Raw genomic sequence first — 24,186 nt, forward strand, 5'->3', positions numbered from 1 at the left:
CTTTGGTGTCTTACGGTCTGGAAAACTTGTACCCACCGATTGGTCTAACATAGTGTATTACCTTGTAATTATCTTGTAATTAATTTTGATTATATCTTGATTTATTTATCTATTTATTTGTTAATTGTAACTTATATATATCTTACACTTTAACACAACTGACTTAAGTACATGGTGCACCTACTCTCGGACAGTCGTTCAGGGTCCTAACTATAGGAACGGGTTTGCAACCCCGAACTACCCTAGCCCAACTTTATATCCCTAATTTCATCATCTTTTTGCTTTACTAAATTCTACATTTTATACTCTGTGAGCGATTAGTGTAACGAAAGCAATATCAGAGTACTATTTTTCTCACTATACCAAATCATAATTTTTCGCCTTAACAAAGTTTAGCTACTCTACTGCTACTTTGTAAGCAATTATATTTCTTTGCTATCCCGAAAGTTTGAGTATCATGTACTTAACTTGAACCTAGCGTAGCTCCACCGCTTACGTAAATTACAAAATATACATACACCAAAATTCGTCTAACGCTAGGTGCCGCTAGCGTTTCTTCACATATATACACTGTTTAGCCTCCGGCTCTTTCTTTTTTTTTTTTTTTTTTTTGTCGACCGGTCACGTAGCGGTAAGTTATTGACATTCTTGTCATTCTTGTCAATCGGACACTCGCTTCCTTTGTCTTCTCTTTTTGGCGGGTTACTTACTTCTGTAAGGTCATCCATGTTCTGTATGTTATACTTTGGAATAATATTTTTGCTTAACTTGTATTTTATTTTTTCAAAATTTATATTCTAAATTATTTTTTACAACGTGTCCGCGTACACGTGTTTTTTTTTTTTTTTTTTTTTTTTGACATACAGAACATGTCAGAAACAGAAGTAAGAGTATTGCTGTTCTTTTTCATAATTTAGGTGGATGACCTCTGAAGATGACACAGAAATTATGAAAGATACTGCAATGCTATTTCTACTTTGGTCGTTCTTTTCAATAATCTGCTATTTCTATTTTCGTTCTTTTCAAATTTTACATTTTTCAAAATTCGCACTTTGTTTATAACGTTACTCTTTTCCGTTCTTCCCCCCCTTTATTCAACATACATCGCTCCCAGGGTACACGGTATTTTCATTATTAGCATAAGTTAAATTAAAGATTTGCACATAACATTAAAATAATTTTCTATATATATATATATATATATATATATACAGTGCTTTTTTTGTAAAAGAATTGGTGCTTTTTTGTAAAAGAATATATACATATATATATATTCCACCTGTTTTGACTCCCATAGATGCAACTTATTTCAATAATTAACAACTTATAGCTAAAAGGAAATGTCTTGCAATCTAGTCTAAACCTCCCTAGTTATTTCCTTTTTTGTTAGTATTTCCGTTAGTTATTTTCTGTTCCTTTTCTTTTAGTATTTCCGTTAGTTATTTTCTGTTAGTTATTTCCTTTTCTGAAATTAAAAAAATTCAATTAATTTAAGAAATCAAAATGAAACATGCCCAAAATGTAACGAGCTGCATACATTACATGGGATATTTTAATTGATGATGAAATATATACAAATTAATGCAAAAATTATATTACTCTTACTTGAAACCTGTTGACCTTACGTGGCTCTGTTATTTTATGTTTCTCAGAAGTATGACAGTAAAATATAACATTATATCTTACTTTATTATAACATTATATCTTACTTTATTATAACATTATATCTTACTTTATATTATTTTTTACTCACTTCATATTAATATTATTATATTTACTTTACTATATTTATTTTGCATGCGCATATGCATGCAGTCAGAAACCTGATTTAATAGATAACTTTCAAAATCATTTTTTGATTTGACACATACACATGCATATATCTAAAGATTAGTTAATCATGTGGTTGCTAGTAAGCTAATGTTGCCAATGTAATTAGTGAAGCTTTTGATGATGTTCTAGTTATACAAGTTAAAAGTTATGTCTTTCTAAATGGATAATGACTCATAGTTGGTATTTTTGTTTATATATATTTTTTTATGAAAATAAAGATTTTGTGTAGAGTTATAATGCATTTATGGCTAATCTATTTAATGTAATAATTCAGAACCAATTTTCAAAACCTTTAGGCTGTGTTACATGACCTAAACAAAACCCATGATATAGTGAAGCTAATTACTTCCAGTTTATCTCATTGTCATAAAGAAGCAGTGAATTCGTCTGGAGAAAATCAGTTAAATCCATCTTCTTTAGTTGATGGCAGATACTCACATGATCAGGTAAGATATATTTACACAAAAAAATCAAAAGTTTGCTATGAACAGTTCATTATTTCTGCCTCACCCTAAACAAAACACAAAAGCTGTACATTACATAAATTAATATAATAGAATGATAGAAACATAAGCCATACCCTTAATTGCTTTGAGTAAACATAGTCCTAATTCTCATTCTTCTGGAAAGTACAAAATTAATAAAATGAACAGAGGTAATATTAATAACATTTAACTCTTGCAAAAAGTAAAGACATCAGCATGTGTCACAATCAAGGTAATTATTGTAAAGTGCAAATGTAAAAATGCTTCTCTCTCAAATGAAGAGAAACTCCTTAATGAACATCTGTATTTTCTGACAGCTTCAAAACAACTGTTCTTTAAATGTACGAATGGATGTTCCCCATCCACTTCTTTGCTCTCCATGTCCTTTTGTTCTTTCTCCCTTACTGTGCTATTACATATTTATTCAATGCCCAACCTTGCCAATGTCAAAGTAGCAGTCCACTATCAATGAAATGTAGAATGCTTTACATGTGAAGGAAGATTGTTCCAGAGAACTAAAATAAATTGGATAAATGAAGAAAGAGGAAATATGAGATGTATCTATTAAATAATGATACTGTTGCAATAAAATAATTGCCTTGGGCTTGCACGCACGCACGCACGCACGCACACACGCACACACACACACACACACAGTTCCATATGTTTCTTCCAACCGCACACACAGGCGCCTCCGTAGCCAGGTGGGAAGGAGCAGCAGTGTGTAGCACATGTTTCTTGATTAGAGCGGGGTTCGAGCCCGTCACCACCAAATACGGAGGATGCAGAAAGGTCAGGGAATGACCACCGCATATCCCCGGAGCAATATGGCCTTAGTTGCTAATGCTCCTAAAAAAAAACCAAATCCAACCACACACACACACATACGCGCGCACACACACACACATACGCGCGCGCGCGCACACACACACCCACACACAAACACACAGTTCCATATGTTTCTTCCAACCACAAATACATTTCTGGAAGTCATCTTCTGTAAGCTCTTTTAATACTTTGGGTGCCGACCGGGCTAGCCGGGTGGGTAAAGTGCCTGCCTGGCAACCCAAAGGTCGCGGGTTCGAATCCCGCCTTGGGCTTGGATCAAAGTACTGCAAAAACCTTGGGAGGTGCATTATGGCCACAGAAGCCGATGCGCCAACAACTACCAAAAAAAAAAAAAAAAAAAAATTTAATACTTTGGTTTTTATTTTTTCTGAATGTCTTTAATGGACTGAAAATGGGTTCCCTTAAATATACTTTTCAGTTTAGGGAAGAGAAAAAAGTCACAGGGGGGCTAGGTTGGCTAGATTTGGTGAGTAATGTACATGTTCATACACAAGGATTTGTTTTTTTTTTTTTTACCAGAAACTTGCAAGCAGAGAGTGCTTGTGTTCTGGAACATTGTTCTGATGGAACATCCAACCATCCTTTCACAATTCAGGTCTCTCTTCCTTTGGATTTTTTCATGCAGCCTTATCAGAACTTCAGTGTAGTATGTTTGACTGACAGTCTGATTTGGTGAGCCATGTTCAGCCATAATAATTCTTTTAATATCAAAGGAAATAAGAAACATAGTTTTACTTTTATATTTTGACATTCTTGCTTTTCTTGGTCTAGGGAATTATTCTATCTTCCATTGAATTGACTGTCTTTTAGCTTCTGGGTTATACTGTAACAGCCAACTTTTATCTTGGATAAAAGTATTGTAATTACCTTTATCCAAGTAATTACAATACTCAGAAAGTCTGGATGTTCTTCAATTTTTTTAAAAAAAACATCTTCACAAACTTAGACTTTTTATTCTTTGACCTTTATTCAAAATTTTTGATATCATCTTGGCTCACACACTTTTCTCATGCCTAATTTTTTAATTAAAAATTGTCTAACTGTTCCATTGTTCATATTGAGTTCTGATGGAACCACTTTAATGCTTAAACAATCACTTCTAATCAATGTCCTTACCTGGTCCATATTTTCATCAGATTTCATGGATACCTGACAGCCTGGTCATTTATCCTCTTCCACATTCTTTCTTCTAAAAATCTTTATGCCATTCAAATAATTATGGGCCTCTAGCTTCCGGGAAAACAGAAAGGAAGAAGTAATCCTAGCCAGAGCAAGAATTGGTCACAGTCACATTACCCACCTATTTCTCCTCACAGGCAATGATCCTCCTCAGTGTACACACTGCAATTCTCAACTCACAATGAAGCACATTCTTGTTGAATGCACCTTATACTCGCATGCCCGGCAACTCTCATTCAGTTTTCTTCCTAATCTTAAAGAATCTTTGAACCTCTGTCATATCATAGGTAACGATGCCAACCTCACAGAATTTTTCTCATTTATAAAACGGATAAACTTATATGATCAGTTCTGACTGTTTGCAAAACAATCATCATGAGTATCGTCCACATCGCTGATCGGCGCAATATGGCCTGAGCAGCCCTTGCGCCAAAAATAACAATAACAACAACAACAACCATTCAAATACTTGTGTTCTTGACATGGTATCTTCCCCATAAACTTGACGTAAGAACTCAACTTTCAGTTGTTTTTGTTAGTTTTGTTAAAAATTTGAGGTTGATTCATTGTTCAATTATTTCTTCTGTCATTTTTCCAGCAAACTTCAAAAACACAACGTAATGAAAACCTGTTTCATTGCAAAGCAAATGAGTATGTGTTTGAATGTTACTTAGCAGATAACTAGAGTAAGGTTCAGGGTCAACTGCCTTACCTTTGTTTCTCAGGTTGTACTTGATGTTTAGTGGCTGCATGCACAGTCTCATTATTTAATAGTAACACCTTGTATTAATTAAAGTAAATTAAGACAGAGCATAGCTGCCAGCTCTCTGGATTTATGATAGAGACTCTGCTGTTTTACTTGATTTGACCTCTTCTCCATCTCACTGTTTAATATGGTTGATGACAGAGTGTTTCAAACTTTTTTCAGAAACTCAATTTTTCTCTGTCTTTTTCTTTTTACAAAAAAAAATAATAAAAGTATATTAAAATCGTAAACTTTTTAAGAAAACTTGTGGATTTCTGCTTATTTTTCTAACAAATTTGCCTTCCCAGTATGTTAATCCACTCTGCAAAATAGAAATGTGGGATAATAGCATTATTCTCTGCAATGGGTGATCATTTCATTATACTTGTTAATGTAAAACTAAATACAATATCTTTCAGTATGATGCCAAAGAAATAAAGCATATAATTTCAAAAGACATACACACACACACACACAGACACAAGAGTTTTCATATATTGTAAATCTGAAAAAACTATCACCTTTGCCTTGTATGTATGTATGTAGGTGTGATGTATAGTGTCTTTTTAGATGCAAAACTAAACTGTAGACTAAGGCTGCAAATAAGCATGCATTCAAGAATGACTTCAGTAATCCATAATATATTCTGTTGGTGAAAAATTTAATTTAAAAAAAGAGTATTTGAAAGCATGTAATAGTGTTTATGTTCGGATAGTCGAGTAGGATTCTAATTGAAAATTAACATGTCATTTCCAGCACCTTCAGGAACACCTTAGTTTTTTACAATTTTTATTACAAGAAGGATCCCAATATCTGCCATGGAGTCGTGCTAAAGAGATATGGGACACTTTGGTTACTAATCCAGATGCCTGTGAAAGTGATAGAGAGGTAATTTTATATTTTATATTTCTTTAAAATTTAATTTTATATAAATTCTGTTCCACATGGGCCAGTCATGGTCCAGTGATTAATGCTTGACCACAAGTAAGAAGGTTGTGGATATCCATCCTCTGCCAGAAAAATTACATGGCCCCATTGTATACTGTAACACCAAAAAGCATGGTTGTCCTTAATTCCATATGTATACAGTCGCAATAAATATATAAACTTTTCTTGCCTTGAGCATCACAAAAATAAACAGAAATTTATTTCTTTATACTTGTACTACTGGATAGCCATACGACCAGAAGAGTTTTTGCTATGTAGCTAATAGACATGGCACTATGTAGTGTATGATATAATTTTTTACATGGTACTGAAGTTATTTCAAAGTTAGCTTATTTACAACTTCCTGTTAATTGCCACTCTGCTAGTGGTAGCTGAAACTCCATACAGCTGGTAACCCTCCAAATTTTCATTGAAGACTGTGTTTTGATCCATTCCCTTTGCTAATTGTCCTAAAAAGTTTTCTCCTTTTTTTTTTTAACTAAAGAAAAACAGTGAAAAATGGCTTTGCCATTAAGCTCAGAATTTTTAAAACAATTTTTGGAATTTATGCTTTAAATATTTTTGTTCATTTATAATTAATGAATTGGTTAATTATGCTAGTGTATGTTGCGTAAAATACATGGAATACTCAAAGTGAAATGTTACATACAGTTGAACTTGGTTATAACAAGCACAGAAATAACGAGATCATGACTGTAATGAGCAAAAAAAGCCATAATAATTTTAATTTATGCATATTTTCATACAATTGCCCACTGTTATAACAAACATACTACATGGATATACCAAACAAATTTTGGTAACTATGCAAACATTCTTAATTGCTCAGGTAGTCGAAAAAACCCAATTCTTGGAATAGACAAAAATGAAAAGGGTGACTTAGCTTTTATGACGACTAAGAATTTTGTCAACTGGACTCCTAAGAATTTTGTCAACAGGATTTCTAAGAACTTTGTATGCATATCACTTTATTGTCGGGCGCCTCCGTAGCCAAGTGGGCAGGAGCAGCAGTGCGTAGCACATGCTTCTTGATTAGACCGCGGTTCGAACCGGTGAGCCACCAAACACGGAGGATGCGGAAAGATCAGGGAATGACCACCACATATTCCCGGAGCAATATGGCCTTAGTTTTTAATGCTCCTAAAAACCAAATAACAACAACAACTTTATTGTCATTTAAAATGAAATCAGTTAGAAACAAACCCTTCCTTCTGAAACATGTCTACTAACAAAAGGAAGTGTCTCTCGATTCGTGAAAAGTCGAAATTCTTCGTGAGTTAGAACGTGGCGCAAAAAATGTAGAAGTGTGTAAAAAGTTTCTTTGTCCTCTATGTAATGGCATTGTGGAAGAATAAACATGTTTGGCTAAATCCATTATTTGGGCATGGTCATAGATGGAGTGATTATACTGTCAAGTTCTGTGATTGGGTGATTATTGTGAAGGCATTTTCTTTCTGATTGTTTATGTCATTGAGGAGGGGGATGCTTAGCTTAGGTAGGATGTTTATCCCCCTACCCTTAGGTAGGGCGATAAACACCCTTACCTTTAAAATACTCGTTTACCTTTAAAATCGGTAAACGAGTTCACAATTTAAAAACAATGGCAAGTGGGGGGGGAAAACACCCTAGGCATATCAACCTAGGAGAACAGTGGGTGGGGAAAGCAGTGACTGGCAAGTGCCAGTCACTGCTTTCCCCACCCACTGTTCTCCTAGGTTGATATGCCTAGGGTGTTTATCCCCCCCCCCCCCACTTGCCAGTCACTGCTTTGTTCCTGTCTGTTTGTCGAAATATGGACTAGTACCCAAGATCTGGAGTTTTACCACATGTTTATATATCGGCACTGGAAAAGAACATAATCAAAAGAAAAAAAAGAATTAGAAAGTGCAAGGTTACAAACGCTGAAGAAGCATTGTTTCAATGGTTCCCTACACCTGAAGCTAGGAAGATCACAACGACAAAGACCTAGCACAACCCTGCTGTTGGCCATATTGGCCCTCTAAACCACACTCCCTTGTGTGTCCCTATCATCCCTTTCTTCCCTGGCAGAGGAGGAGACAGTTTTCTGCCTCCTCCCCTCCCTGTCGCCCCTCTTTTTGCCTGTTGGGCATGGGCCTGCCTTACTGACCAACTGGAGTCATCTCTATTGTCCCCATACTTCTGTCTTTCTCCCCCAGCCTGCAGTCTCCTCTGCCACTCTGCCTAACGTACAAGTGTATGCCCACACAAGCTATCAAAATCTAATAACATTCAAATCTAATTCGCACCTGCATAAACCTCTTTTGGCCTTTTCTATTCCCAGTGCTTAATCCCCCCCCCCCATTTTTTTTTCTTCCTAGCCACTGAAATCTCAGGAAACTAGGTGGCAGGGCCTGCCAGAGTAAATATAAATCTACTGGATACCTGGCCTGCCTCCATGGGGCAAAGTGTGGAAAAGGTAGGTCCCAGTAGGGGCCCAATGGCTAAATGGCCAGAAGAACAATGGTACACAACAGTACACATATACACAGCCCACACATTTTAAAAACCTCTGGCCTTGACAGTACTGTCTCACACTCACAATGAAAATTGCACAGAAATGGGAACCCCCCCCCCCCCGGTGCTGTGAGACCTTAAACACACTTTACACAAAGAAGTGCTGGATTTTCAATAGACTGTCCAATCCTGAAGGCTCAATTTAGACGCAATAATTTTGTATGTAACAACGGTTGGCTGGATCGATTTAAAAACCGAATACAAGCATATTAATACAAATAATATGTAGGTACTGTATATACTAATACTGTATTATTTTTTCTCTCTCTAATATTTTTTTTGTTTTTTGAATCTATCATTTTATCAAGTTATTGAGAATTTAAAAAAATAGGAGGTAGTTTAACTCATCACGAAATTTTCTCAGTCCCTTGATACTCATTATAACCAAGTTCGACTGTATTTCAGAATCTAATTTATGATCTGTGATAGATATAATGTTAAAGTGCATTTATTTATTTATTTTATTTTATTATATATATATATATATATATATATATATATATATATATATATATATATATTTTTTTTTTTTTTTTTTTTTTTTTTTTGTATATGTGATTCAAACGTTATAAGATGCCAAAGAATTATTAAGTAATGTTTAAGAAGACATATACAAGATTTTCTGTATATTTTAAAACCTGGAAAAGGTAACATGTTTGATTTGCATACTGAATATAGGTTTCATTTTTCTGTTTCAAGTAAATAAATCAACTGGGACAGTATTTCTCTCTGTGTTGGCATAAAGTCTGACACCAATCATATTAAATTTTCAGGAAGTCCTCCCATACATACATACATACATACATACTTACTTATCCATTGTTATTTCCAGCTTCTTTCCAGGCCAGTAAGGAAACCAGTCTTCTCCATTTAGCTCTGTCTTCCCACCATTTCTTTCTCTCTCTCTCTCTCTCTCTCAAGCTCCTCCCAGCAAGTGCCTCTAATAATTTTGATATCATATATTTGGATTTCAGGAAGGATTTTTTTATTGTTGCACATAAAAGACTGCTGTACAAATTAGAGCAGTGTGGCATTAAGGACAAGTTGCTGCTATGGATAAAGGGATGGTTGAGTGGGGGAAGACAGAGTGGTAATCAATGGACATTGCTCTTTTTGGACTAATGTTATTAGTAGAATCCCCCAGGGTTCTGTGTTGGACCCATTGCTGTTTTTTATATTTATCAATAATACTGATGAAGGTAGATCAGGCTTAATGTCCAAGTTTGCAGAGGATACAAATGTTGGCAGGGTGGTTAATAATAGTATGCTGCTGCAATGGGATCTAGAAAAGCTAGGCAGACAGATGGGCTGAGAAATGGCATTTGAAGTTTGACATTTACAAATGCAAATTAAAAATTAATTCTACTCAACATAATGACTATCAAAGCAAAAGCATTAAGTCTTTTCTCAACTGTGAAAGAAAATGGAATAAAAAATGTGACTGAAGTGAAAACTGAAGAAAATTTTTCTGCTAGCTCTGGCTGGTTTGAACATTTTAAAAATTGAAAAAGACTGCATAATGTTCAAATAACAGGTGAATCTGCAAGTGCAAATAAAGATGCTGCATTAAAAATCCAAATATTTTTAAGAAAATAGTGGAGAAAGGAGTTTACATAAAAAATAGTGGAGAAAGGAGTTTACATAAAAAATAGTGGAGAAAGGAGTTAAAGAACAAATATTCAATGTGGATGAAACTGGATTGTTTTGGAAGTGAATGCCTTCTAAAACTTTTTTTTTTTATCAGAGAGAGAAAAATCTCAGCCTGGATTTTAAAGTGTCAAAAGGTCACTTAACACTTTTATTAGCAAGTAATTCTGCAGGAAATTTGAAATTGAAGCCAATGCTTGTGTATTGTTCACAGAACCCCAGTTGTTCATGGCACTCATCACTCACTTGGCCTCTAGCAGACTCCTAATCTCATGTTTGCTTTCTCAATGCTTACATCATACCAAAATGACCCAATGTTGGCCTTTCAGCTCAAGGAGCATGCAGAACTAAGAGCGTAATGTCATCTCCTGTCCATTCTATATACATTGTTAATTCCCACAGTCAAATTCTGCATCCCTTATTTGCATGATATTTCTGATAACCTGTAATGTCCTGATATTTCTGATATCCTCTAATTTATATTCTTGAAATTTATTTAAATAGCACCAAAACTAGTTTGCAAGCTAGTATATGTGTGCCTGTTTTTGACATAACATAGTTCATATACACTGCCTGGTCAAAACTTTATGATCCCACTCTTGTGTTTTAGTGAACAGCATTCCGTCCTGCCTGGTGGAAAAAAAAGTTTCAGTGAGAGCCAATGAATATGATACTGCAGGTTTCTGGCATGCAGTTCATATGAAGTACTTGCCTCCATAGACAAGGGATGCACTTTGACTTTTAAAAAGGTATGATTTGTTGGGCACTAGTTAAAGGGTGACATTTCTGCAATAACTGCGTCTTGTAGGATGTTAATGGAGTGATGTAGCTATTCGAAGAGTGGATGGATAGTGGACAGAGCATTCTTGGCTAATGGCGGATGTCCTGTTTTTCCAAGACTACAATCCAACATACCCTCCCCCATATGGGCCTATGCAGTAGGTGCCCAGTCAAGATACCCACACTTACAGCCACCATTGCCAATGACACCTAAAGTGTGAATCTGAACAGCATCACTGGGCCAGTGACACTGTGAAAAAAAAAAATTGCCTTTTCTAATGAATCACATTTCTTGCTGTGATGGGGGGTTCACCAAAAAACTGCAGAGAGAAATCACTCTGGTGTTCTAGACCCACATAGACAGGTTTTTTTTTTTTTTTTTTAAGAGCATTAGCAACTAAGGCCATATTGTTCCGGGATATGCAGTGGTCATTCCCCAACCTTTCTGCATCTTCCGTATTTGGTGGTGACGGGCTCGAACCCCAGTCTAATCTAGAAACGTGTGCTACTCACTGCTGCTCCTTCCCACCTGGCTACGGAGGCGCCCACATAGACAGGTAACAGCAGTGTTGGTATGACTGGTTTTTTCTTGAGAATCTTTTGGAGCTCCTCATACCCCTGAACCTCAGTCTGAATGCCAAAAACTACCTATCCGTTGCAGCTGATCAGGTACAATCCTTCATGGTGACTGTCTTCCGCGATGGCACATGTGTGTTCCAACAAGATAATGTGCCCTGCCACATCGCTGGTGAGTGGTTTGCCAAATATGAAAGTGCTTCCAGGTGCTACCTTGGCTCCCGATTTTGAATCCCATATTACAACTCTTTGGTTACATGGATGCTGGTCAGCATCTTAAGCACCACTTGCTGAGCAACCATTCAAATCATTAGTTAATATCCATGCCTTCTTCCATGTGAAATGATTAAACTTGTGCATGTTTATCAACATAGATCGGACACCTGAATTATCTGTTCATTTCAAATTTTTCTGGGGTATTATGCAATTAAGTCTTCGAGCAGGCTTATCTGCTAAACTTTCCCTTCCCCCTTTGAATCTATGATGCCAATTTAGACATAGTAGCAGGGGACAGAGAATCCACTTCATGAACTTGGTGCATCATTTACAATATTTCAGTAGCAAATTTGGCAGAATTTGATGTTTTTGTGGTTGTATTTGTCATTCTTCACTATCAGAAAAGAATGGCTCAGGCTAGTTGTGGCCAAATTTGCTTTCAACCAGTGAGGGAGAGAGGGAGCGAGTGACTCCTCTAATAATGTCTAATAATTAGACATTATTAGAGGAGATGAACAGATGAGATGGTTTTTTTTTTTTTTTTTTTTTTGCTGATGTAGCTTTCTTCCCTGCATCATTTGCAACTACCACTAATAATAAAAGTAAATACAGTTGATTCCAGTTATTTGGGACACATCGGGACTAGTGCAATTTGGCCCAATTAAGCGGTTGCCCCAATTATCCGAAGTTTCACGTAAATAGTTAAAAATACAATGAACCCCTGCTTTACAATTGGTTCAGTGTAGATAGCAAGGTTTTTTGTCCCACAGAAACTGGGGTTTTTCTTCCAGCAAAAAGACTAATCGAACATAGAACACATGCAATTAATAGACCCGACTCAGCACGGCAGTTGAATTTAATTATTCGGGTGGCCTAAATATAATAGTTTGGTTTTGTACAATCAAATCACGTTACGATGGACTCATCATAGTAAAGTACCGTTCACTATACGACGTGTAGTAAGCACCGGTCATTGTGATCACGTTTGTGAATTGAATTTTAATTCTATTAGACAGCGATTCTAATTAGCAAAAATAGGAGGAATATTACCCACAGGCTATAAAAGTAAAGGTATATTAAGCACAAATTTACCCTTTATTACCATACCAATTAAAAAATTAAATGATACGTGAAAATCGAAAGAATATACGTGATGATCGGAATAATTAATACGTACTGTAATATGTACATACTAACTAGTTGACATTTCTGTTCACTGACATTTGTGGGTGGGGGTTAAAATTTAAAACAGTAAAAAGTTAAGCAATCAATAACAAAGAACACGGCTCACACAAATTGCAAGTAACACGATACGTGCAAATAAGAACGGATTAACACGTTACAAAGCTTTAAAAATAGGAATGAAGAGAAGATTCTGAAAATTAATTTTTTATATGATTGAAGAGTTCATGAAAGTGTAAACACATTTCACCATAATAACCCACAGAATTCCAGCTGTCGGTATTATCGCAAATTCAATAAGATCTAGTTTACTGTTCGTTTATGATAGATTGCACTAACAGAAAAGCCCAATAAACAGGTGACTGCTAATTGTTTTATGGGTGTGACCTCCAGAAATCCGATCGAACCACGTGGTACGGTAAGAGACAATTGTAGGATAATCTCCAGTGCTGCGGTCTCCTGCCCCGATTAAACGGCATGTTGTCCCAATTAAGCGAAGTAAACCCTGACTATTTTCTCGATTGGGTTCTGTTTTTGTAGATTTGCCCCAAATAAACGGCTGTCCCAATTAAGCAGTGGCCCAAATAACCGGAAGCAGTATATACAGTGACTGCAGTATATACAGTGGCTTCCACTGTATATACTGCAGTCAATAAATGCAACACAGAGCATTGTGTTCATTGACTGCAGCATGTCACTATTTTAGAATGAGTTTGTGTTAATAATAATAATACGAAGATGTTGAAGAAGAAAGGAATGTCTGTTTGGAACTTGCAGCAACAAATAACTAATCTAAAAACAAAACTACTTCTCCCATGTTAAGAACAAACGATAATTAAAGACAGAAAAGAAAGATTGAAATATTTTTGCTAATGTAGTTAAATAACAACTAGACAAACACTTGGAATGAATGGATCAGTGAAATGGGAAGGAGTTTTTTTTTTTTTTTTTTGGCTGATGCTGTATAAGCTTGCTTTCTTGCATCATGTGCCTCTACTAATGCTAATGCTAGCAAAAATATAACCTTAAAATATAAATTTTAACACAGTAATAAAAATATTTATTTTTATTACTGTTTACCTGCTACATTTACTAAATATTTACCAAACTTTTTATTGTGGTTTATAATAAGAAAGAAAATGATTTCAAATTTTATATTTTCTATATTCTTAGAAAAGCTGCTTTCTCTTCAGAATATTGCCACAAAATAGGAATGTTTTCTTGAAACATTATTTAGCTAATTGATTTTTTGTATAAAGGGACTCTCTGTAATGGTATAAACTTTTATTTTGTAGATATGTTTTGAGTGGTTTAGTAAATGCCTGCAAGATCTGGAGACTGATACACAATCCCAGCTATTTCAATGTAAGCTTCTAAAATTGGATCCTGCACAAATAACATATAATGGTATGTACTGCAGTTTTCATGTAATTCTAAATTCTTTTTTATTTAATAAATTTAAAAGGTGATGTTGTTGTACCCATTGACACAGAGTAGGAGAACCTCAGAATTACATAACAGGTATAGGTCAATGTTGAAAAAAAGCTATGAGTTAGGATTGAATTTCAAAGTGCCTGCAATCCTGCCCAAACACAAAAGGAGGGAGTATATGATGAGAGCCTTGTCAATCAATTTGATCATGGAGAGATTGTGAAAGACTCATGGTGTAGAATTTTTCTCAGCCTGGTCTGTGCTTGTTAACAGAAGAAACTGCTTCTACAGGGAAGATATACACTTAAATAAAAAGGGTGCAAGAATATTTGCTGATGCTATCAAGGCATCAGCAAAAATTAGGTGGGTCAGAAAACTGCTAGCTTTGGGATATACACCGAATAATACATTAACAGTAGCCGCTGGCAGAGGTGAAAGTGATTCTTGCACTGCTTCTATTCGAATGAACAGCAGGCTGGAAAACAAGGAGTGGGGAATTTCAGAGATTGCTGGGAATGTGGCTATGTTATGCTGGTTAGGATAGTTAAGAATAAGAACAGGTGCATGTATACTTGTTCTAGGAGTTTAGTAAATAAATTTGATGAATTTGAGATGTTGGTTGGTCAGAACATCAAAGGCATATATTGTTGGGATATCACAGTGTGGTGTCACACAGATATAAGCAGTACAGAATTGGAATTTGGGGAGTACAATGTGTATAGAAAGGATAGACAGGTTAGGAAGAGAGGAGGGGTTATGTTGTTAATTAAGAAACACAAAATCTAAGGAATTGCAGCCAGTTGACATGGGTGGACAGAGCAGTGTTGAGTCAGTTCGGTGTGACATAAGCACTGGGAAAGCAAAATTGAGAGTAGGTGGGTGTTATAGGCCTAATGACTCTGATGAGTATAATGAACAACTGTACAGAGAAATAAAGTGGCCCAGCAATATCAGATTGTATTGTAATGGAGGGTTTAATTTCCCATATGTTGACTGGAACTTGTGGGTTGGTCACTCACGCACTAGCAAGGCTTTGTTAATTTATTGGATGATTGTTTTCTACATCAGCATGTTCAGGAGGCAACCAGAAGGAGTAATACAATTGATCTGATTATCAGTAGCGATTCTTCATGCATTCAAAATCTGCAGATAAAGGAACGAATAGGTAGCAGTGATCACAGTGTGGTGATGTGGGATTTACTCAAAGAAGTCACTACAATCGGGGGTAAAAGGAAGGGTTTTTTTTTTCGTAAAGGTGACTTCAGTAGTCTGAGGTAGTTTTTAAATTCTATAGAGAGGGACAAACTGATGATGTTACCAACAGCAAATACTAAATGGGAAGCATTCAAAGAATTAATCTTGGAAGCATCTGGTCTTTTCATACCAACTAAGAAATATTGTTCAAGGATTAGGCCTAAATGGATATCAGATGAACTAATGAGATGTGACACAAAAGAAAAATGCACGGGATACATATAAATTAACAGTTGACACAGAAGCCTATGGTAGATATAAGCTGGTCTATAATCAAGTCACAAAGGAGGTTAGGCAGGCAAAGGCAGATTACGAGAAATCTTTGGCAAAGGATGCAAAGAAAGACAGCAAAGAGTCTTTACTTATGTAAACTCTAGAAGGAAGAGGATGAATCAGATTCGTCCACTTGATATCAATGGTATAACTGTTGATTATCATGCTCAGGTAGCTGATAAACTGAATGAATATTTTGCATCTACATTTACACATTAGGAGCTATTCAGAGAGGAGACTGCCACAGGTTTATTACACTCTGGCAGTGAGCTAAATGATTTTGTAATAACTAAGAGCAAAATGGAGGAGAAATTGTTGAAGTTAAATATAAAAAAGGCATCTGGGTGGACAGGGGTCTATCAAGTTATATTAAAGGAGGCAGCAAAGGAAGTAAGGAAACCTTTAGCCATAATTATGAGAGCTTCCTTGGACTGGAATGTGCAAATGTGACCCCAATTCACAAAGGAGGATCAAAGGGTGAAACAAGTAATTGCAGACCTGTTAGTTTAAGTTCTGTTCCAGGGAAATTAATGGAGGCACTGGTTAAAGAAGCACTGCAGGATAATCTAGACAAGACTTCAGTTCTAGTTCACACACAGTATGGGTTTGTTAAGGGGAAATCTTGTCTGACCAATTTGATCGTATTCTATGATGTGGTCACAAAGGAACTGAATGCAAAAAATAATTTTGATATCATATACTTGGATTTCAGGAAAGCTTTTGAAACTGTTGCACATGATTATTTGTTATTTTTTTTTTTTTTTTTAGGAGCATTAGCAACTAAGGCCACATTGCTCCGGGGATATGCGGTGGTTATTCCCTGACATTTCAGCATCCTCCGTATTTGGTGGCCACGGGCTCGAACCCCGGTCTAATCACGAAGCGTGTGCTACGCACTGCTGCTCCTGCCCACCTGGCTACGGAGCCGCCACTGTTGCATGGAAGACTACTGTAGAAATTGCAGCAGTATGTCATTAAGGGCAAATTGCTACTATGGATAAAGGGATGGCTGAGTTGGAGAAGACAGAGTGGCCATCAATGGACACTGCTCTTCGTGGACTAATGTTATTAGTGGAGTCCCCAGGGGTTCTGTATTTATTAATGACATTGATGAAGGCATATCAGGCTTAATGTCTAAGTTTGCAGACAATGTGCAGGTTTGCAGGATTGTGAATTACAATAATGACAGTGCGCTACTGCAACAGGATCTAGAAAAGTTGAGCACATGGGCTAGGAGGTGGCAACTGAAGTTTTACATTGACGATGTAAAGTACTGCTTATGGGTAGCAGTATCCCCAAAATAATATATCAACTTGGTGGTAGAGAATGAAAAGGACCTGGGGTAATTGTGCAGTCAGATATGAAGTTTTCTGAGTAGTGCAGTCTTGCTGAAAGAGTAGCTCATGATGTCTTGTCAATGGTATGCTGGAATTTTTCTAGAAACGATAAGGTGATTATCCCTCTGTATAAGGCAATGGTCATGCCTCTCCTTGAGTACTGTATACAGGTCTGGAGGCCTCATTTTAGAAAGGATGTACAGCTGCTGGAACGAGTATAGAGAAGAGCAACAAGATTAGTGAATAGAACAAAGGTTTATTCTTACAAAGAAAGGCTTAATTTTTGCAAATTGCGGTATCTGGAGACTATGCACCTTGCAAGGTGATCTGATTGAGTTGTATATGAGCCTTGAATGGTTTGACAAGTTCAATGCTGATGGGATTCTTCCTCTTGCCCAGATTAATTGCCTGAGGGGACATAAATTCAAATTGAAGAAAGACAGTTGTAGAATAGATGTGTTGAAATTTGGCTTTAGATAGCAGGTGTGTTGATCGTTGGGACAAACTTCCATCTGACTTTGTAGAGTATGATAGCTTAAATAATTCAAGGCATAACTAGACAAACATTTAGAGAGAATGGTTGGTTGAAATGGGAAGCGGGGTTTGGCTGCTGCTGTTTAAGTTAGCTTTCTTGCATCATATGCCTCTACTAATGCTATTATTCTTCTTATATTATTTTTTAAGTGATTTTTTCTACCCCATGACAGGTACTGGTACCAAGTGCATGGGGTTGTTGATTGTGGCAATTGCTAATATTATTATTATTAAAAAAAAAAAAAAAAAAAAGGAAATTCAGCATATTGAACAGATAATGACCATCCCAATTGCCACTGGGCAATTGGGATGATCATTACTTATTCAATACACTTTGTTTGATCAAATGGTATTTTTGAGCTAGCTCCTGATGTATTATCCTTACGACCTGGCCAGTCTATGAGTATTCTCCATCTGGGTTATCACCCTGCATCCCGCGGTGATGTGTTGAATTGTTTCTGGTGTCAGGTTGCATCATCGACATGTGTCAGCTTTTCCACATGATCCTTGACAATGTTTTTCCTTTAGTTTCTGGTGTTGATTACCTGGTCTTGGAAGGTGAGCATGAATCCTTCTGTCTTGGAAAAGAGCCTCCCACTTGTCATCTTATTGGAAGACATCTTATCTAGGTAGTCACAACGGAGGTCATTGTAATGTCTGCTATGGAGTGCCTTCTTTACCCATCTTTCTCTCTTGGTTTCTTCTGTTTGTGTGAGTTGGGTCTTTTTATTAAGGTTTAGTGGTGTGTTATTTATCTGTCTTTCTTATGGCTTGGTAGATTGGTGTTGTGTTTTCCTAGAAGTAATTGGTGTTGTGTTTTCCTAGAAGTAATCCTACAGGTTCTTCATCCCCTTCTTTTGTTCAGTGAGGACAGTCAAAGCCCTCCCTCCTTCTTCCCGGAGGCCCCTCCGTAACCAGGTGGGCAGGAGCAGCAGTGCATAGCACATGCTTCTTGATTAGACCGGGGTTCGAGCCTGTGACCACCAAATACAGAGGATGCGGAAAGGTCAGGGAATGACCACTGCATATCCCCGGAGCAATATGGCCTTAGTTGCTAATGCTCACAAAAATCAAATAACAACCTTTTTCCCGGGCTGTGGTCAGTCTCTCGATGGCCAACTTTAGTTAGTGTTAGCAGTTTTTTGTCATCATTATTCTGGACAATCTCATAATCTCCTCTCCAACTCAAGTGTTGGTCCAATCTGTGATCCTGAGGCAGTATATGCACTTATGTAGTCCCAATACATTAGTATTGAACTGCATAAGTGGTTATGACTCTGACCGTGTTCCCACTATTCAGCTTTGATTTTAGTAGGCTCCTCCATCTCCGATGGTATTCTCAGTCAGGCTGGCATTGATCTTGTATGACTCCTTTCTTAATAGGCATGTCAGTTTTATCTGGTAACTATAAGTTAACCTTGGGCCTCTGACTGCGTTAACAAAATTCCAGGCAATTTATATATTTAGCTAAAAATTTAGTGAGACAATTGACAATACACATGAAAAATTTAGCTTGTTTAATTATAGAAACTGACTTAAATACATACAAAATTTATCACAAGAAAACTTTTCCATATTACAGATGTTCCCCCACTGGGATAGACGATTTCAACAAGTCCATTCTATATCTCATTCTAAATTGAATTATATATAGTTCTTTATGACATACAATTTGATTATCCAGCTACCTCCTAGGCCAGTCAAATTTATCACAGTTAGGATTTCAGAATGCCTTTCTTCCTTTTTTGGATTATTTCCTTGACTAGGAATAATAATACGAAACAATAACTTTCATTTCTCTGAGTTTTTGGACCAGCTCCTTGATCTTCCGGCACTTTCTTTAATAGCTTCCACATCAGATTCCTTGTTATTATCCAAGATTCTCCTCAACCAAACTCACTTTAATGTGGCCTATTTATACTAAACGGCCCACTTACTATAAATGTATCTACTCTCTTTGAACTACTAGTTACATATCTGCAGCTAACTACAACTCCCAACCACGACTTCTCTCGACTACTAACTTACTCACTGCTTCCCAACCTGCTAATTCCGAAAAACTCCACTTCCCAATTTGCTAACTCCAAAAAACTCCGCTTACTTGCCTACTCTGACCAAAACTCCCGCGCCCTTACTCCTGCAAACCCCTCACCGTTACTCCGACAAAATTCTCGCTCTCGTACTCCGACCAAAACTCTCGTGCTTTTTCGCCATCGAACCAGTCCTTATATATCCGAACGTTTACCTAAATTTCCCCTGAATTTCGAACTGACCTCCCCTCAGTAAGTCGAATGTTCACCCTACTTCTGAGAAATATTGTCTCGCCTTTAGATATTTTCCTAATGACTATTCCTTATCCCATTACAACTGTTCGTTGTGTGTATAATTGTTGTTCACTGAAATTTTCTAATTATACAGAATGTTCCCATGTTAATTTCACCCATATACTTTATTATTATTGTATTATCTTAATTTTAATTTATTTATTTATAAATTTTTTTTTTTTTTTTTTTAAATAAGCTTAAGCTTAAGCTTACAATCTCCTCGTGTTCCAACTGGTGAACCTGTGTCATCCCCAGATATCTGTAGGTCTCTTCCTTTCTCATGGTTTCAATCTTTTCACCAACCCTCAACTGGTAGTTGCAGCTAATTGGATTTCTCTGATGCAATACACGGGTCTTATATTTGCCTATTATTTCTTAGTTGGTATGTAAAGCCTAGGCATCTTGATGTCAGAGCTGAACTCTTAGACGATCCTTAGTAGCTATTGGAGTAATTGATGATCCATAGTAGCTATTGGCATAGAGTGATGCCATCCATGTACATCAGGTGAGAGAGGGTGGATAGGTTCTTCCTCCCTTCTTTTAGGGTATATTCAACTTGCTGTTGAATAGACAGTGGGTTGGACAGAGGGGAATGCCAGAGTTGAATACACTTCTGGCATTCCCCTCACTGAATAACTCCTCATGTGTGAATGTCGATGCAAAATATTCATTTAGTTTGTTAGCTACCTGAGCAGGATCATCAATAGTTGACCCATCGATATCAAGTGGACCAATCTGATTCATCCCCTTCCTTCTAGAGTTTACATAAATAAAGAACTCTTTGCTGTTTTTCTTTGCATCCCTTGCCAAAGATTTCTCGCAATCTGCCTTCGCCTGCCTAACTTCCTTTGTAACTTGGTTACAGATCAACTTGTATCTATTATAGGCTTCTGTGTTACGTGTTAATTTGTATGTATCCCATGCATTTTTCTTCTCGGCCATATGTCTCATTAGTTCATCTGACATCCATTTAGGCCTAAACCTTGAACAATATTTCTTAGTTGGTATGTAAAGCCTGGTAGCCTCCAAGATTAGTTCCTTGAATGCTTCCCGTTTTGAGTTTGCTGTTGGTAACATCATCAGTTGGTCCCACTGTATAGAATTTAAATACTGTCTCAGACCATCATAGTCGCCTTTATGAAAACAAAAACCCTTCCCTTTACCTCTGATGGTAGTTACCTCCTTGAGTAAATCCCACTTCAACACACTGTGATCACTGCCACCTAGTGGTTCATTTATCTGCAGATTCTTAATGCATGAAGAATCACTACTGATAATCAGATCAAGAGTATTGCTCCCTCTTGTTGCCTCACGAACATGCTGATGTAGAAAACAATCATCCAATAAATTCACAAAAGCCTTGCTAGTGTGCGAGTGACCAACCCACAAATTCCAATCAATATCTGGGAAATTAAAATCCCCCATTATAAGACTCTCTGATTTACTGGCCCACTCTATTTCCCTGTACAATATCTTATTATACTCATCAGAGTCATTAGGCCTATAGCACACTCTTACTCTCAATTTTGATTTCCCTATGCTTATGTCACACCAAACTGACTCGACACTGCCCTGTCCATCGATGTCGACTGGCTTCACTTTCTTGGACTTTATGTGTTTCTTAATTAATAGCATAACCCCTCCTCCCCTCCTGTCCTGTCTATCCTTTCTATACACATTGTATTCCCCAAATTCCAGTTCCGCATTACTTATATCTGTGTGACACCACGTCTCTGATATCCCAACAATATCTGCCTTTGATGTTTTGAGCAATACCTCAAATTCATCAAATTTATTTACCAAACTCCTAGCACTGGTGTACACGCAGGTATACATGCACCTGTTTCTATTCTTAGCTACCCTAACACAACCCATGTGTTTACTTGTACCGCAATGGCTCCCAGCACTCTCTGAAATACCATGCATCTTGTTTTTCAGGCTTCTGCTCATTTCAATAGAAGCAGTGCAAGAATGACTTCCACCTCTGCCAGTGGCTACTGTTAATCTATTAGTCCTTGTATCCCCGCCAACTAGCAGTTTTCCGACCCACCTAACACTGCCTCGACAGCATCAGCAAAAATTCTTGCACCCTTTCTATTTAAGTGTATCACATCCCTGTAGAAGCAATCTCTCCTGTGAACAAGTACAGTCCAGGCTGAAAAAAATTCTACCCCTTGAGCCTTGCACAATCCCTCCAGGGCCGAATTGATCGACAAGGCTCTCATCATATACTACCTCCTATCGTGTCTGGGCAGAATTGCAGACACTTTCAAATTCAACCCTAATTCACAGCTTTTTTTCAACATGTATGTATGTATACAAATACATGTATGTATGTATTTGCTATTTACATGTAAATAATTGTATAATGTTGCTTTTGTTTTAACAAATGTACATTTTTCCTAGTTGGAATTTTTTTTTTTTTTTTGCTGACCTCCTTGTCCCAAGTCTGGGCAGCCTTGGGGGTGGTATTGCTGGCACATACCGGTATATCACTTCATCCAGTGGGTGCGGGATTTGTGCATTATAGCACACACAGAGAATAGTTAATCCAGGTGTTGGTTGGTCCCTGGTGGGAAATGGCCTGACAACACTTTTTTCAGGCATGTTTCGCAGAGGTCCTGAGCTGGGCTTATGTCTAGGAACCACCCAGGACACACACACACACACATGCATATATACACAAGGGGCACAGCATATATAAGAATATGTATATAAATTATGTATATACAGTCGTGTGTTGAAATGAAAAAAAAAAAATTACCTTTGTGGCCCCCAGGTTTGGTTAATCTGGGGGTGGGATTGCTGGCACCTACCGATATAGCACTTCCTCCGGTAGGTGAGCAATTTGTGCAATACAGCACACACAGGGAATAATAGACCCACGAGCCAGTCGAGGTCCACCACAGCACATGTGCAGTTGTGGCCCACTTCCCCATAGTGTAGACTAGGGGTTCCCAATGGGGTCGATGAACCTTTGGGGTCTTTGGGGGGGGGACAATGAACCATTAGTGGTCGATTAAATAAGATCTATGTTGCATTATTATATTTGATTTTTTTATACATTTTTCTTAACTAAATTCATTTATTTAAAAATTTTTGTATTGTTCAGAAGTCTGGTTTAGTGTTTTTGCGCAGCTAGCAAGTTGTGCAATGTAATACGGGCCCTTTAGACCCACCTACTGTTCACATTAACACTACATGACCATCATGTGCAATTTCTCTTGTTTCCGTGGCCAGAGTTATAGTATGGATTTAGAGTGCAACGAGTAAGGTTGAAATTTAAACATACATTAGTTTTATATTTATCTTATGGTAGATGCAGTTTATAAAAATATATAAATTTGTGCAAATAGTTGTAAGCATATATATAATAATTATTTGTCAGATGTGATTGCTTCATTATTTTTGATTATTTTTATTTAATTTTAAGGAATTTAATAAATATGTCAGTGCCAAAGAGAAAGTGCCAGCAGTATTTCCAAGAATATTTAAGCTTAGGGTTTATTTCTATGCCGGGAAATGATACAATGCCTCTGTCTCATCTGTGAAAAAACATTTACTAACGATGAAGCCATCAAAGATTCAAGAGCACATTGAAAGAATGCATCCTAATAAAAAATAAAATAATTTAGAGTATTTTAAAAATTTAAAAGAAAAATTTCTTTTACGTTCAAAAACAGGACTTAAGTCATTTTTTAAATCATCCACTTCTAAAAATGTTGAAGGTGGAATGGAAACATCTTACAACATATCACTTTTAATTGCAAAAGTAGGATATCCTCAGTTGGTGAAAAATTAATTTTACCTGCAGCAAGAGAGGTAATAAGTACTGTAATGAAGATAAGACCCATATCTAATATTAAAAAATATTGCGCTGAGTAATAACACAGTGCAACGTCACATCGATGAAATGGCCGAGGATATTAAAAGTCATTATTTGATCTACAAACAAATAAATTCGCCATTCAGTTAGACGAGGCAACTTTCTGAAGAATGAGCATATTGATGATTTATGTTTGCTATTATAGCCCAAGAAAAGAAGAAATAACAGAAGA

General features: G+C 36.8%; 1 protein-coding gene across 2 annotated transcripts in view; it reads left to right on the top strand.

Moving 5' to 3' along the window:
* The window catches only part of LOC150081121 (ubiquitin carboxyl-terminal hydrolase 24-like), a 908,750-nt gene that overhangs the window by 291,592 nt on the left and 592,972 nt on the right, over positions 1–24,186 (top strand). For both annotated transcript variants that reach the window (XM_090381072.1, XM_090381073.1), the window contains exons 16-18: positions 2,130–2,279; positions 5,848–5,979; positions 14,271–14,382. In XM_090381072.1, the coding sequence (XP_090237198.1) occupies positions 2,130–2,279; positions 5,848–5,979; positions 14,271–14,382 (394 nt within the window). The remainder of the gene's footprint in view (positions 1–2,129; positions 2,280–5,847; positions 5,980–14,270; positions 14,383–24,186) is intronic.

Source organism: Mastigoproctus giganteus, chromosome 9 (assembly GCF_048544385.1).
Source record: "Mastigoproctus giganteus isolate SK-2022 chromosome 9, ASM4854438v1, whole genome shotgun sequence".
NCBI classification, from domain to species: domain Eukaryota; kingdom Metazoa; phylum Arthropoda; class Arachnida; order Uropygi; family Thelyphonidae; genus Mastigoproctus; species Mastigoproctus giganteus.